A 17,219-nucleotide genomic window follows, 5' to 3' on the forward strand; every position below is an offset into this window, starting at 1 on the left:
CTGCTCTTCACCCAGAATGCATGTGTGGACATTGAAGGCTTTTGCCTGGCTGGAAGAACATTTGGTGGAGAAAATGGAGAGAGGCACACAATTTACATAATCTTGACATACTGCCTTCTTAGATGTCTCTCCACTCCAGTCCTTTCAGTACAGGGATTCTTGTATTATTGTAACTACAAAGGGGTTTGAAAGAGCAGATAGGACTGTAAAGTTGAAAATGCTCAAGCTATTTCAATGAAATCAAATTACCTGTAACAACTCCTGGTTGAGCACCTGGTATAGCTCCTGGAACACCTACATTGTCAGCACAACACAAGACTTTTAAAATTAATAACGTCATGAATAGAAATATACAGTTAAAATATAATTGATCATTAACAATGGGACATACCATTAATGCTGAGCCTACCAGAATATTACCAATGCTGGAAACATCAATGAACAATAACAGTGGAATGTATTATTCAAATCAAAGATAATACTGGATTGTTGTTCTTATAATACTTTAAATTGAAACTTTATTCACTTGCCTCTAGTTCAGTCACTACTATTCTCTATGGCTATCTAATCAGAAGTGACAAGGGGGACAAGGGAGACGGTGATATCTGATCAATATTAGAATAGCTGGATTATCCATTATTAAACTAAGAACAAATGACTGTACCTGCTATGGCTCCTGGAACACCTCCTGGAACACCTGGATCAGCAACACGAGAAATAAAAACATCAATATACTGGGTTGATCCATTTAATTAACATGCAGCATTGTGAGGGTCATTGTACTGACTATGTTTCCTTAACTACAATTATAGAAGATAATCTCTTCAACTAATTATTCAATTAATAACTTCTCTTACACAAAGGAAACATTTACACCGCAAGGTTGGTGTCAGTACAAAGTAAATTCCTCTTCACACCAATGCCAAATTTGCAGTGTAAATCTGGAGTCAGGGATTGACTTGATTCTGGAGTGAAGAAGAGTGAGATTCTCCAGAGATGGTAGTCTCACACAACATTGGTTTGACTGTAAATCCAATGTAGTGTCAAACTCAATTTATAAAGTTCTTAGTCCTACCAAATGTTAATTTAAATGTTCAGAGAGTAAGGACTCTCCTTTCCCCTACTCTGTAAACATCTGAATTTCTAACTGTTGGGAGAGAGCTCTGTGCATACATGTAGCTAGACACATGAATTTTTCTCCTAACCAGGACGATTAAGGTTATAGCCAGGCCAGAGTGAAGCAATATAAACATGATACTGCCTGACTGGAACCTGAATTGTAGCTATCAATCTCAGATGGTTTAAATGCACCCCAGTGTAGCCATTACACCATTCATTTGATATTTTGTATTTTTCAGTCACAGCTGCATGAAATGAGAGTTTACAACTCCATAACACAATAATTATCTCTAATACTGGTCTTCCTTACCATAACAGTATTGTCACATCAACCTCATTTTGTCACTATTCTCCATGTAAATACACAAAGAAATAAAAGAAAAAGGTACGGCTATTTCTCTAGAATCCTTCTTTCTACTTCATTGATATCCACTTTTATTTCCTCCCTAACTCATATCTCTGAATGATCTTCATCCTGTTCCTCCTATACTTGAATTTTACATCCTTTGAATCCTTCGCTTCTCCATCATAAGCAATTTATTTTACTTTACAATCCTTCCTATGAGAACAACCTTTTCAGCTATTTTATTTCTGGCATGTCTTTGATTAAAAAAACTTCTATTTACATAGCACCTTGCTTCATGCAACACATTAGTTTTGAAGTGTAGGCAAACATGGCAGCCAGCATCATTCCACAAACAACAAAGGAAGGAGTGAATAGTTATTCTGTTTTTTGGTGGTATCAATTGAAGGAGGAACTCCCTGCTCTTCAAATAGCATCATCTTAACAGGCAGAAGAAACCATGGGTTAACACCTCATCCAAAGCACAGCACCTCTGACAATGAAGTAATGCATTTGAGTGTTAGTCTAGTTCTTAACTAGATTTAGGGCTAGAATTCTCAACCATCTTGGTCCAACTGTAAGAGTGCTATTAACTGAGCCAACACTTGAATGATATGAAGGATAATTCCAGATTTCTACAATCCCTTTGAGGAAAAAAAAAATCTTGCTGGATTTTCAATTTAATTCCTTATACTCCTGCCTCTGCACACTCTCAAAGAACTCCACACCTGGGGGCAGAATTTTCACTTCGAGCTGGGAAGGGAGCAGGGCGGGAAGATTTTCGGGTGCAAAACCCGGAAGGCAAGTTGTCGGGTCGCGACCCGATCGTGACCTTGAAGAGGCCAATAAATTCTACTTCCGGGTTTCATGTCCGGCAGCCAGCCTGATTGACAGGCTGGCTGGCTACCGGGCAGGAAGATCTGCAGTAGCAGGCCACAGTCGGGAATCAGAAGGAGGGAGGGATCATGGGCCGGGGAGGAGATCGGGTGGGCTGGAGAGGAGATCGGATGGGCCGGGACTTGGAGATTGGAGGTCGGGTGAAGAGTAGGAGGTAGGTGGTGGTCCATCATTGGGGGTGGGGGGGGTTGGCTGATTGCGGGGTTCCTGTCGGCCAGGTGAGTTTTTTTTATTCATTCATGGGACGTGGGCCTTGCTGGTAAGGCCAGCATTTATTTTCCATCTCTAATTGCCCTTGAGAAGGTGGTGGTGAGCCACCTTCCTGAACCGCTGCAGTCCGTGTGGTGAAGGTATTCCTACAGTTCTGTTAGATAGGGAGTTCCAGGATTTTAACCCGGCGATGATGAAGGAACGGCGATATATTTCCAAGTCAGGATGGTGTGTGAATTGGAGGGGATCGTGCAGGTGGTGGTGTTCCCACGTGCCTGCTGCCCTTGTCCTTCTAGCTGATAGAGGTCGCGGGTTTGGTAGGTGCTGTCGATGAAGCCTTGGCGAGTTGCTGCTGTGCATATTGTAGATGGTACACACTGCAGCCACGACACGCCGGAGATGGAGGGAGTGAATGTTTAAGGTGGTGGATGGGGTGCCAATCAAGTGGGCTGCTTTGTCCTGGATGGTGTTGAGCTTCTTGAGTGTTGTTGGAGCTGCACTCATCCATTCAAGTGGAGAGTATTCCATCACATTCCTGATTTGAGCCTTGTAGATGGTGGAAAGGCTTTGGGGAGTCAGGAGGTGAGTCACTCGCCACTGAATACCCAGCCTCTGACCTGGCAGTTAAGTTTCTGGACAATGGTGACCCCCAGGATGTTGATGGTGGGGGATTCAGGATGGTAATGCCGTTGAATGCCAAGGGGAGGTGGTTAGACTCTCTCTTGTTGGGGGAGATAGTCATTACCTGGCACTTGTCTGGCGTGAATGTTACTTACCACTTATCAGCCCAAGCCTGGATGTTGTCCAGGTCTTGCTGCATGCGGGCACGGACTGCTTCATTATCTGAGCACTGTGTAATCATCAGCGAACATCCCCACTTCTGACCTTATGTTGGGCATGGATCTTGCTCCTCCAGACCCATAAACAGTGCAATAAAGGCACTCACCTCATGGATCTGGCCCTTCCCGCCTGCTTTTACATGATGTGAATCGGAAGTGATGGGAAACCCAAACATGTAAGGTTAAGTTCATTTTAATTTTTCAATACACAAAATATTAAGTTCCTCAAGTATTTCAATGAGGTACATTACCCTTTAAAGTATTGGCCTATCGGCTTTAAGTGAGGGCAGGAGATCCTGGTGCCTACTGTGCACACACAGACAAACCTGCCTGGGTTGGAGCTGGAGCCGGGATATGTTCCCACTCCAAAAAGCTGTTATTTTAACTACCCACCCACCCCTAAACCACCTGTTCGTGGGGGTCAAAATTTACACCCCTGTTCCCAATTTTCTCTCTCTGTACCCAGATATCAGACTTCAGATCTCCCAGTTCTGTGCAACCAACATGGAAGAGATTTGCTTTCTAAAAACACTGAATTGTACAATTAATTACTCAGTAACAATGAAACATGCTGATACTAATAATGGTGCAAATCTCCCTGCCAGAGGCTAATCTTTACAACTGGCCTAGGAAGTTTATTCCTTACACAATAAACTTATTGATTAGACATTTTATACTTTACACAAGACTTCATCATCTTTAATATGAATACAGTGTTATTTTATCCTTGCAGATACAATAATAATTTGATATTTCAACACAGTAGTCAATGAATTTAATGTCAGAAGTAGGAAGATTTACCTCCATATTTAGCAGCTTTAGCTGCAGCTGCTCCACCTGCAATGATAGAGGATTGACAGTGTAATAAAATAACTGAGACCATTGGTATTCAGGAATAAACAAGGAGCAATATTATAAAGATCAACAGCATCATTCTTGAATTCTGAAGTATTGTTTATTAATATAAAATATTCAAGTCTGACAAAGAAAGAATGTTGGCTTATTGGTCCAGTTGCTGACTGCCTATCACTGAACACATATGGATGAATATATTTTCACAAATCAGAATATTTTAGGTGAATTTGTCCAATATTTACTGAAGCATGCTCTACATTTTAATTCTCAAATCACCTTGAGGATTTGTAGTTCTAGCATAGGCATTGATATATTTCGAAGAGTTTGAAAAATCTTTTCTTGAAGAGGGAAAAATAGATCATCTTAATTTTTGTCATGCTTACATCATGTTCAGGTAAGTCGATGGCAAGTTTTGATGCAATTTACACAGTTGCAACACAACACATTTAAAACGTATAGGTCAAATTACCTGGTATAACTCCTGGCTGAACTCCTGGTCCAACTCCTGGCACTGCACCTGGAACACCTGTATCATCACCATAGGAGAGTGACAATCACCAATACCAGTATAAGATCAGCAATGGACTGAAAGTGATTGTGGATTTAGACTATTTCATTTCAGAAAAGTCTTCCTCATCTATCAATGCAGTGGTGGATTTTTTGGTGACAGTTATATGCCTAAATTTTTTGTATACTTTTTACATTTTTTGTTTATCAATCAAGATACATTGTCTAATTTTACTCCTGGAATTCCATGCCCGGTTTGTGTGGATTTTGTATGATTGATGACCATATGGTTCTTAGTATCAGGGACTTGTACTGTTTCAAAGTATTTTGAAAAATAATCTACTGTGTAATATAATCAAATAGCCCCTGACATGCCATGAGAGCATTTCTGATCCTCGGATTTTCATTGTGGACAATCTGATATATTATGATGAACGGACATCACAGGGGACATTTTCCTTTTCCAATGCTCCCCAAGTGCAACTTCGATGTAGTGCACCTAAAGTGCGCTCTGTTGTGTCCTTGACCTTAGTGCACAAATTTCCTCAGACCTCATTAGAATAAGTATGTGCACACTGATTGCACAAAGCGGTGCATTATTGGGTGAAGAACCACAGGGAAGAGCATTTATGGAAACTTCAATGTAGCAGCTGCATTAAAGGGACTGGTGCAAGAAGAACCTCATGACAGCAACATGATTTTTGGGTATGTGTGGTTTCTAGAAACACATTTTATTTAATTTCAGTTGCTCCTGCATGTTTTAAACTGCTAAAATCCATTGCTACCTGTCTGAATTTTTTGTTCTGCATTTCTTTACTCTTGTTGCTTTTAATGTGTCTTCCCCATGAATATGCTCTAGAAGGCATCAGAACTCCATGCAATTTTGACAATTACAGCATTGAGCTGCTGCTGCAGGCTGTGCAGCAAAAATGAGCTGTGCTGTTCCCTGCCACAGGGAATAAAGTAATATTGGGCAAAAAGCGTGACAGGTAATAGTTGAGCAAATCAATTCTAGCAACACTGTACACTGCACATAGCTGCCGTGCTGGAAAAATAATTAATTGACCTCACCAGAAGGCGCAAGGTAGGCCACAGCTGGCTCTGATTTTCACCAAGGAATAGTTGATGGTCCTGTGCATTTCAACAGTTTATCTCTCAATCTTTGGTACAGGCCCAGAAATCCTCTTGGCTTTCCTCTTCTATATTTTCCTTGCACACCACTGTTTTCCCCGAGCACAAGCACGAGGGGTGAAATTGGTCTTCGGCACTAGCACAAACGGGAGATAGCAAATCGGCAGCTTGATTTACACTCCATCCGATTTTCTTTTCAATTTTCAATGGGAAGAAAAATCAAGCGGATGTAATACGGGATGCTGATTCACTATAGCCTGTTTTGCACTATTGCCGAAGATCAATTTCACCCCATGCTGCCAACAAATGGTAGTAAGTATGGAGCAATCTACCAATCACTTGTGTGAATGATGAGGCAGCAAGCAGAACCTGCAGTCAGTCTTGGAAGAATTGGCAATTCCAGATCATTTGCAATGCAGCTGCTCCCTAAAGAGACTGCAATGACAGCTCAAACCACTGCCATTCAGGCCTTGGGCTGCATCCTGACTACATCATTGGGCAGAATTTCTGAACAGCTTGCCCTAATGAGCCATGAGATAGGGACAGACTTTCAAGATATAATTAGTGTTATCGGGTCTGTGCATCCGCAGATCATAAGGCACAGTGACTAGAGGCTTCTTACAGGGGCCGGATGGAAGTGGCCATAACAGATGCTGTTCTTTTTTTTAGGCTGACAGCATTTCCACGCTAATCCTCCATATACTCTCCTATGCTGTCCCCACAGCAGCAGAGAGTTCACAGCCTGTAGTGGGTTATCCAGGTTCCGTGCTCAAAGAGATCAATGGCTGTTTTGTTTCCAGCACCCTGATCCTAAAGACTGTGCTAGAGACACAGCTGAGTCCCCACTCCCAGTCTCCTCTCAGTGGGAGTTCCCCTAGAAGAAGCGCTAAGATAGGTAGATTAAATAAACCACAAACACCACCTTGGAAAAAAGGAAAGCACCATGGTGACAAGTAGACACACGTGTCTTGATAAGGCACTATTGGTAATCTATTATTGTTCTGTCTGTGCATTTTGAATATGGATAAATGGAGAAAACAAGTGTGGAACAAGTGTGTCTCTGATGCATGATGTTGTAGGAATAGGAAGAGGGCAATGGTTTGACTACAAGGCTTCCTTCTTAATGGTCAGGGGAAAGAGGGTGCTTATCTGTGGTAGGGAGAGTGTTTGTGCCTCAGGAGATGTCCCATATCAGGACCAGGTGAATTTCTTCAGCAGCCATCAAGAGAACTTGTGGTTCTTGCTCCTCGTCTGTCTCCAAGTAAAGCATAATTGTAAAAGGCATACCCATTTTAGCACAGGGTGGCGGCACAGTACTGAACACATTACTAAGTGTAAGAGACTAGTAGAATTCAGCAATAAGTAGTGAAGCAGCAAAACAATTTATAATGCCAAAAGCCAAAGATAAAAACCTTTCTTCACAATACCAGGCTGTCCCTTTGTTATTAGAGGAAATCTGGGTGCAGACGGATTTGATGTCCATTTGCAAAAAAGTTAAATTACTGTGCCTTCTTCAGGTGTAGTCAGGTGCAGATACCAGAAAAACCATAAAGGAAGTTTGGGGTCAGTACTGTTCAGGCACAGAACAAGGAAAAAAGATTAGTGCCCATTTTTTCTTTGCATTCCACTCATAATTCAGGTGCCATTTGGAAGCAGAGTGAAGGAAAATCAATTTTCAATTTACTCAACTAACTATGAGGTTTGTTGGTACATAGAGGATAAAGAAACAAGAACATAAGAGATAGGAGCAGGACTAGGCCATTTGGCCCTTCAAGCCTGCTCCGCCATTCAATGAGATCATGGCTGATCTGATTCTGGCCTCACCTCCACTTTCCTGCCTGTTCCCCATATCCTGTGATTCCCTTGCTGATCAAAAATTTGTCTAACTCAGCCTTGAATATATTCAATGACTCAGCCTCCACCGCTCTTTGGGCAAAGAATTCCAAAGGTTCACAGTCCTCAGAGAAGAAATTTCTCCTCCCCTCCATCTTAAATGGGCGACCCCTTATTCTGAGACTATGCCCCCTGGTTCTAGATTCCCCTAAGAGGGGAAACATCCTCTGAGCATTTATCCTGTCAAGCCCCCTCAGGATCTTATATGTTTCAATAAGATCTCCTCTCATTCTTCCAAACTCCAGTGAGTATAGGCCCAACCTGCTCAATCTTTCCACATAAGAAAACCTAGTGAACCTTCTCTGAGCTGCCTCCAATGCAAGTATATCCTTCCTTAAATAAGGGGACCAAAACTGTACGCAGTACTCTAGGTGTGGTCTCACCAGCACCCTGTACAGTTGCAGCAAGACTTCCCTGCTTTTACACTCCACCCCCTTGAAATAAAGGACAATATTCCATTTGCTTTCCCAATTACATGCTTTATTTCAAGATCAATTGTTTCAAGAACTCAGCAAGCTCTGATACAAAGTCTGAAAAATTTCAAATAAAGTATGCAAAGTTAGGAGACTGCAGAGGCACCCATTATATATCTCTACAATTAGAAAAGACCACTATCAAGTAGCATAAATCTTCAATCCAGCAGCTGGTGTTGAACAAGACAGTGAACAGACTAAAGGAAATTTTATTAACTTGAGATATTAACTGAGAGAAGTCTGGATCAAGGATCTCGTTGTAAAAATAATAAATTGAACTATGAAATCATAATTCAATGCCAAAGCTATGTTAAACAAAAACATATCCTAGAATCAAAACTTTAACAAATATGTTGTGGAAGGACAATAAACTAATTGTCAGCAACAGAACTGAACTAATGCTGGCTACAGAAGGAAAACACTGAAGTCCAGCACTGAAATGAAACATTATATTCACAAAAAATATTCATGGTGTAATCTCCCCCATTTATGTTTTACTTTCTGTGAGTAATTTATTTGTATTTGCAGATTGAAGGAATAAGTTTGCTAGAGATACCATTGGATTGGTACTAACAGTGATATGTACCAGCAGTATTACAGACAAAAGACTGTTAAATATGGAATTTCCTATAAGTAAAAATGAGGCAATACCGGACAACTATTAATTGTAATGGAGATCTTAGTGGCAAATTAACAATAGCACTGATGCCCAGGCTGCTAGTAATAATGGAATATACCAAAAGTACCAGAAACCCCATCAGATTATTAATGTAGCAATATTAAAATTAATCCTGTCAGGTGATGGTCAGTTGACTTTATGGCATTGTCACTAATCAGATGAGAATAAAATGATAATATCTAATCAATATCAGAATGACAGGGTAATCCAATGTTAAACTAAGAACAAATGACAGTACCTGCAATAGCTCCTGGAACAGCTCCTGGAACACCTGCATTAGCAGTACAAGAAATTAAGTCATTATTATGCTGAACTGGTCCATTGAATTAACATGCAGTATGAGCGTCCTTGCAGTGACTAATGTTTCCTTATCTATAGTCATCAAAAATATTCTATTCAGTTCCTCTTACTAACTGGATGAAGTGATTGTAATATTAACATCTTTTGTGTTATTTGAGAGACAGCTGTATCATTAACACTGAGTTCACACTATAGGGGTCACTTTAACCCTACCTGCCTGGCAGAACCTGGACGGCGGGCTGTTAAATCGACCATGGGACTTACCTGCCGACATTCCGCTCCGTTCCCACTGTCTTCTATTTTAATCTGATCTTCTGAGCAGGTGGCAAGGACACCTGCCTAAAGCTGGCAGGGTCCTTCTTTAAATATGTAGATCAGAGTCCAATGATGTTATCGGGCCCCAACTGCAATTTTACCTGGTGGCCTGAATGGGGCAATCATTATGGCTTTCCTGCCAGGTGAAGAGTGGGAAGAGGAGGTGGGGCCAGAAGAAATCCAAACAATTAAATTTAAAAAAAAACTTCTCTTGTGGGTACAGGAGTGATCCTCTGGGCCCCACAAGGAAAGTTTAGGCCCAATAATAGTGCCTTTGGTCCTGGTCAGCAGCTTCTGCCGCTTGAAATTATGCTTCCGTCCATTGGCCAGCTGCCACTTCCTGCCCATTTTGGGCGGGCAACTAACCAGCGGCGAGCAGATGAGGCCCTGGAGTTAAAATCGCCCAGACAACATGCTGCCGAGGTAAGGGAGGGTTTGGAACTCACCAGGCCATGCACTTGCCTGATTCCCACTCTGGGTTAAAATCGGACCTTATTTATTTTTGGGGATCAGTATTTTGAGAAGCATTTGTATGGCAGTATTGTACAACATGGATCAACTGCCACTGCTTGTTAGTCGTGTTACCTGTACTACTTTGGTATGGAAACATAAGATTAATGTATATTCACCCAGGATTATTTCAACCATGTCAATTTCTTATTGTTGCACCTTGTCTTTGGTATCATGGCATGTGCGATAGTGTGATATTTCCAGTAGTTCTACTTTTATTTGCTACAGCCTTCTTAACATTTCTGCATGTGATTAACCCACTTTTGGCAGACATTCATATGAATTCAAAACAGAAAATGCTGGAAACACCCAGCGTTCTGATGAAAGGTCATCGACCTGAAATGTTAACACTACCTTCCTCTCTCCACAGATGCTGCCTGACCTGCTAAATGTTTCTAGTTTTCTGCTTTTATTTCAGATTTCCAGCATCTGCAGTATTTTGCTTTTTGTAAGAACTTGAATTCATATGCCTGCAACTCATTCTTATACATATTAAGCCAGGTAGAATCTGGTGTAAAATTCTTCCCTTACCTCAACATTCCTCATTAAATCATGAAAGTTCTTCTGGATCTCCCTCCATGTCTCAGGAGTATAAGAGCCCGAGTTGACACTGTTATATTACGTGAAATGTACAGCACAGAAATAGGCCATTGGGTCCAACTGGTGTTTAAGCTCCACACGAGCTTCCTCTCATCCTACTTCATCCAACCCTATCAGCATACCATTCTATTCCTTTCTCTCTCATGTATTTATCTAGCTTTCCCTTAAATGCATCTATGCTATTTGCCTCCATGTGGTAGCAAGTTCCACATTCTAATCGCTCTGGGGAAAGAAGTTTCTCCTGAATCCCCTCAACAGAATCCCCACTTCAATTCTTCATGAACATCAGCTAATAGAGAATTCCACACTATGGGCCCGATATTACCAGGGCGGTGGGTTCGCGGCGGGGGGGCGATTGGGCGCGTGGGTAACGGGCCCGGTGAAATCAGTCTGCCCCGCGCGCAATCGCAGGCTAATTGGATCCACTTACCTGGTCTTCCGGGTTCCCCGCTGCTGAGCTGCGCAGCGGGCGGACTGCGCATCCGCAGTAAGGTCTGTCAGCTGGAGGAGCTCTATTTAAAGGGGCAGTCCTCCACTGACTGATGCTGCATGAAATAGGAAAAATTACAGCATGGAGCAGCCCAGGTGGAAGGCTGCTCCCAGGTTTAATGATGCCTCACTCCAGATATCATTGGATGGGGTGAGGAGGAAGGGGAGGACAGAGATCTTCCCCCCGGCGGGCAGGAGGAAGCGGCCTGCCTCTGCCACCAAGAAGGCCTGGCTCGAGGTGCCAGAGGAGGTCACCTGCACCACCAACATATCGCGCCCCCAACCCACATCTCCTTCTGCACTGCCAACACTACTCTGTCACATCACCCCTCACACCCACTCAAACCTCATCCTCATCTTACCTGCACTTTCTCACCTCGCCAGTACTCATCCCGCCACTACCACTCAACCCAATCCTCATACAATCTCATGGCTCTATCTCATACTCACCCTCTCATGCATCTCTTTCACAGTCAGCCTCACTCAACCTGCCACTACCTGTGCTGCATCCACAGGGCATGCATCACAAATGTGCAGTAGGTAGCGTAAGGCAAACGTGTCGTGAGCATGAAGAGGATGCACAAGGGTGTTTGAGGGTTTGTCATGGTTTTTACTTAGATTTAATTTCTGATCAACTCACATCACATATTATATTGGCACCACTACTGCCACGTCTTTGCGAATCTTGTCTGGTTTGTGCAATAATGCCCTTTCCTGAGGATCACAATGAAGACCCACACCTGATGCCACCCATTGTGTCACTGCAAAGTGGGTGTAGGTGTATTTGCAGGGCTCTTTTGTGCAGATGACTGAGAGACGTCGGCGATGTCCCCGGTGGCAACTTCGGAGGATGCGGTGCAGAAGTTGTTGAGGGCAGTGGTGACTTTGACAGCGACAGGTAAGAAGATGGTGCTCGGGCCAGCCGGGAGCAGCTCGGCATGAAGGAGGCTGCAGATGTCCACGACTACATGTCGAGTGACTCTGAGCCTCCGTGTGCACTGCTGCTCAGAGAGGTCCAGGAAGCTGACCCTCGGTCTGTGGACCCTGTGGCGCGGGTAGTGCCCTCTGTGACGCATCTCTCTCTGCAGTTGCCCTCCCTCCTGCTGTGCAGGTGGATGTGTCACAGCACTGTGTTGTGGAGCTCCACGTGTCAGAGGTGGACGGCGTGGCCGGCGAGGCTGGTGATGCTGTTCGCCATCCGAGGAGGTCATGACTGCAGCTACGGCGGCCCCCATCCGGAAGATGTACATCTGAGGGGGTCCGCAGGGTAGTACATGTGTCTGGACACCGGGGTAAGTGTGCAAGTTGGTGAATTTTAGTGTTAGGAGGAGGGTGGTGGAGGCCAAATTTTGTCCAAAGTGACAGAGTGGCCTCCTGCAATGAGTGAGGGTCTCCCCCCACACCTGTCAAATGGACCTTTGCAGCTGCCACAGGCTGATGGCTGCAACATGTCCATTTGAACTGGGAGTGTTTCCCCCAGTACGGGAAACAGTCCCAGTTGTTTGTAAAATCCCAATCCTCCCGAAATATCTCCTTAATCAGGTCTGTAAACGACCTGAAATACCAAAATAAATACCTTAAGTGGCTGCCCGCCGGCTTTAGTTGCCGGCAGGAGTCCCACATGCAGGGGCTGCGCGCGCATGTCAGCGTGTCTGTGGGAAACCCGGAGTGGGCTCCCGACCCGCCCCAGGAATCCCCGATTTTCGGAGCCCCCCCGCCAGGAACGCACCCGATCGCGGGTGCTAAAATCGACCTCCATGTGTGCTTTAGTTCACAAAGTCCCTCATACCCATCTCTATATGCGTGCCAAACTCCACTGGGCCTCTGTTACCTAGTAAATAAAATTCAAGATCTTGTCTTCATCTTAAAATCTACCCAGGCCTTTATTCCACCCTATCTGAGTGATCTTCTCCAGCACCCTTCACTTCTTTGTCTTTAAAAGCTCCTAAAAGCCTTTCTCTTTAACTGTGTTCCTCCATTCCCCAAATATTTGCCTTTTCTTCTTTGGCATCAATTTTGTTTAGTTCTGAGATATTTATTTTATGTGAGAACCACCTTATAAATGAAAGTTATTGTCATTATTCCATCACCAATTTTGTTCTCACTGGGTGACTAGACATTGATTCAAAGAATGCTACAGCACAGAAACAGGCCCTTCAGCCCATCAATTCTGCACCAGTCTAATCCCACATTCTGCATTTTCAAGCAACTAATTTTCCTTTTAAAATGATTTATGAACTCTGCTTCAACAACAGCTTATGGCAGAGAATTTCACAATCTAACTAGCCTCTGTAGAAAGATTTGTTTCTAATCTAACCTCCCGTTTAATTATTTTTGTGATCGTCTTAAATTGGTACTCTGATTACCATCTCACTGAAAACAGTCTATCACTGTTTATATTTACATTATCATAGCTCTTCATAATCTTGAAGACCTTTATCAAGTCATTCCTCAACCTTCTCAGCTTCAGCAAAAAAAGCCCTAACTTCTCAAGTGTCTCTTCATAACTGTAACCCTCATCCCTGGTAACATCCTAGTGAATCTAAACTGCACCTGTTCCATTGAACTTGCTCCTAATCTGGCTGTTCTCATACTTCCTATCACATGCCTACCTATGAACTCTTGTTTCTTAATGTATTACCTAAGTCCTGGAACTCTTTTTGCAAGACTTGAATCCTGTTCTTCCCTATGTCATTAGTTCTGACATAAACCACGATTTCCAGCTGTTCCCCCTCCCTGTCCAAAAACTTCTGCACTTGCTCGGTTATGTCTCTTACCTTAGCAGAGACAATACACCATGTGGGACTCATATGTAAAGTTATGAATGAGACATTGAGGGACAGTGATAACGAAATGATAATATATGATCAATATTGGTTTAGTTTATTAACTAGCAGTAACTAAAAACACTTGAGTGCACCTGCTATAGCTCTTGTATTAGCATTACAAGAAGTGGCGATATCAATATATGAGTTGGTCCATTTAATTAACATGCAGCACTGAGAGGGTCAGATATTTCTTTAACTATAGCTGCAAATATATCTCTGAGATAAGCAGTAAAGTAAGTTTCTCCCCTTACACTAACATTGTATTCACTTCACCCATTCAATATTTTGTGTTTCTGGGAAATTTGACAACTCTCGGTAGTTAAATTTGCAAACTGGTTTCAGTTTGCGTCCACCCTCTACAAGGCATGTCAATACTCCAAAAGGCTAAGTAAGCACTCCAGTAGAAAATACATCAGGGTGGTATAGGCACTGGTACTTTAACACTGTGGTTTTCAAACTGGAGTATTTGGACCTTGAGAAGGTCTGCGATGGTTTTCCAGGGGCTCCAGAAGGTTATGTGAAATCTAGATTTGTATCAGTTCACCTTATTTTTGTTGGATCGGCATTCTGTATAGAGGTCACTAAAACCTGAAGATTGTGTGTGTGATGGTAGGTAAGTAGGCAGCAGCAAAGCTGACGATTGTGCTCGTGTCAAACAATGCCACCTTGCCCAGGATCAAAGCCATATAATGGGACATCCAGGATCAGCTAATTGCCGCCTTCAGTTGTGTCTACCCTGCTCTCTGGAACTCCCTCTGTAAACTACCCTGCCTTGCTACTTCTCTCCTCGCCTTTAAGAGCCTTCTCAAAATCCATCTCTTCAACCATGCTTTAAGTAATTTCTCAACTCTTCTATTGCTACTCGATGTCTATTTCTCCCGTGTGAAGTGCCTTGGGATGTTTTCTATTTGTGTTGTTATTGTCCATGTGACCAGAGATGAGTCAACCAACATTACAGAATAGAGTGAATAACAATATTTGTCAGGATTTGCAAGCACAGGAAAGGAAATCTTTGCAGCAATGGAAAGCTTCTTTGCTCAGAAAATCTGGACTGGAACAAGTGTGTTGACATGTGCACAGATGGGGCATTGGGCTTGTCAAGTAGGATGAAGGGTGCTGCAGTGCACATCAAGGATGTTGCTCTGCAAATGGTGTGGATACACTCAGCCATACAGAAGGAAGCTCTGGATGCCAAGGGAGGAAGGAATCTTTGCATGGTGTTCTGTCACTAGTGATGAGGATGGTCATCACGGTCAAAAGCTAATCTTTTCAGGAAAAAAATGCATAAACACTTGAAGCAGAGGACGGTGCAGGGCTCTGGAAAGACAGTAGGGTAGTGGGATTAGTTTTGGGATGCCCTAGTGTAAGGAAAGGGTTACTCAGACATTTCTGAAGCCTACAATGTTATACTTCTATGCATTTTTCATTGTAGTAAGATAGCCTTTGTTAAGCAGGGAAATATGTCAATTTTAAAGTAGTAACCACTGAACTGTTGAACCAAGGCTAGCCCTACAGCAATGGTCAGTTTCAGGATGAAATAATCACCTGCATCAGGATATGCAACATTGTTTACAGACTCATTGGCCCTCCTATTATCAATTGTAATTATAACACTATTAAAATGATTGTGTCTCGCTATGTGCCCATTTTCTGTCATCCAATTGGCCCCTGCTAACCAAATTACTGTTAATGAATTATTGGTCATGTGATTAGCAAGTACCAGTACTTTGGTTTCTACCCAAGTCCAAGCATCTCAAGTGTTCCAATGCCTGTCCAGGTCCAGGCCCACCCAAGTCCTCTACTTCCCAAATAGCCCAAGCCTACCCGAATGGTGTACTCCATGAACAAATCTAGGTCTGCCCAAGTCCTCTGCTTCCACTGTGTGCTCCACACCCCACCTGAGTCTAGGTGCACCCCAAAGCCCGCACAGGTAGCTCATCCCAACTATATAAAATGACTCCGTCCCTGGAATTTTGGGCTACCACTTGAGCCGCCACAATGTTTGCTCTGCCTCACTTACACCAGTGGAGCAGACCCATTGGTTTATTGTCTTCTTTGTTGTCTGTCGGTAGAAACATTTTCTTTGCTATTTAGTGTTGAAGGGACAGAGTGAAATTAATTTGGTTACCCACATATTGCTCAGTTGACTAAATTATTAAATAATTCAATAAATCATCGTAATTAACAATCCATACATAAGTTGCCACTGACAAAGAATTCCCTGACTAGTGCCAGGAGGTTGCAAGGGACCTTGGGTTTATTTGTTACCTGTGCCATTGATCCAACATTAATTCAGAATTTGTTCACAAACAATAAAATCAAAATTAACATCTGTAAAAATACTAATTGTTACAGTTCATGCTTTCTCCCAACACTTAATTAATGTTCACAGCAAAAAGGCAATTTCCATAGGCAGATCTAATCTTCTATGAACTGAGATTTGCACCCTGATGTGTACCAGGAACAGGACTGAAAACTACCCTTTCGTCACTGATTACACCCTGGGAAGCACATGGACTGATCAATCCAAAAGATAGTAAATATCAACTATGACACCGTTCTATTGAAACAAAAACTAATAGCTCAACTTATTTGAAAATAAAACAATTGCACAGAAACAGAAAAATTCAGCAAGTAACCAGGCAGTACAACATTTGACTTGAACAATACTTAGGCAGTCTCAATAACAATAAAAAGTCCAAAAATATTTTTCCACTAATCTCCACTGATTCTCTGATCAAACATTGATGAGTCATCAGACATTCAGAGACCCTCACATAGAATAGGTGGTACAAAAAAGGAACTAAGGACCCGAAAGCTTTTGCTTTTGTTATATTCCTTTAGATCCCCATCCCCAGAAAAAAGACTTCATGGGACCTCTGTAAAACAACTCCCTCTGCTTCACTGTCTTTAGAAGGTATGGGCGGATGCTCTGCTTTTTACAAGGCCATTCAGAAACTCGAAGGGAGTGCATGGAAGGGCCATGCAATTTTGGCCCCAATGTGTCTGCTTTCTGCAATACATAGAATCTCTAACATTAACATCTCAAGAAGATTACATGATCCTGACATCATGTAATCTTCTAACACAATTAATTGATGAATACAGGCAACGACGTCAAAGGAAAGCAATTAGGAGAAATGAATCTCACTGAAACGTGGCTGAAAGGAGAGCATTTTGTACATCTGCAAAGAATCTCAACTATACCTAATTAAAGCCAATTTTAATAAA

General features: G+C 42.6%; 1 protein-coding gene across 13 annotated transcripts in view; it reads right to left on the reverse strand.

Moving 5' to 3' along the window:
• LOC137344858 (elastin-like) overlaps positions 1–17,219 on the reverse strand; it is a 306,346-nt gene that overhangs the window by 71,799 nt on the left and 217,328 nt on the right. For 12 of the 13 annotated variants that reach the window (XM_068008078.1, XM_068008072.1, XM_068008082.1 and 9 more), the window contains 5 exons: positions 9,185–9,217; positions 4,733–4,789; positions 4,210–4,245; positions 665–697; positions 250–294 (listed from right to left, as the gene is read on the reverse strand). In XM_068008078.1, the coding sequence (XP_067864179.1) occupies positions 250–294; positions 665–697; positions 4,210–4,245; positions 4,733–4,789; positions 9,185–9,217 (204 nt within the window). The remainder of the gene's footprint in view (positions 1–249; positions 295–664; positions 698–4,209; positions 4,246–4,732; positions 4,790–9,184; positions 9,218–17,219) is intronic. The other variant, XM_068008076.1, reaches the window with a different exon arrangement.

Source organism: Heptranchias perlo, chromosome 28 (assembly GCF_035084215.1).
Source record: "Heptranchias perlo isolate sHepPer1 chromosome 28, sHepPer1.hap1, whole genome shotgun sequence".
Lineage (NCBI taxonomy): Eukaryota > Metazoa > Chordata > Chondrichthyes > Hexanchiformes > Hexanchidae > Heptranchias > Heptranchias perlo.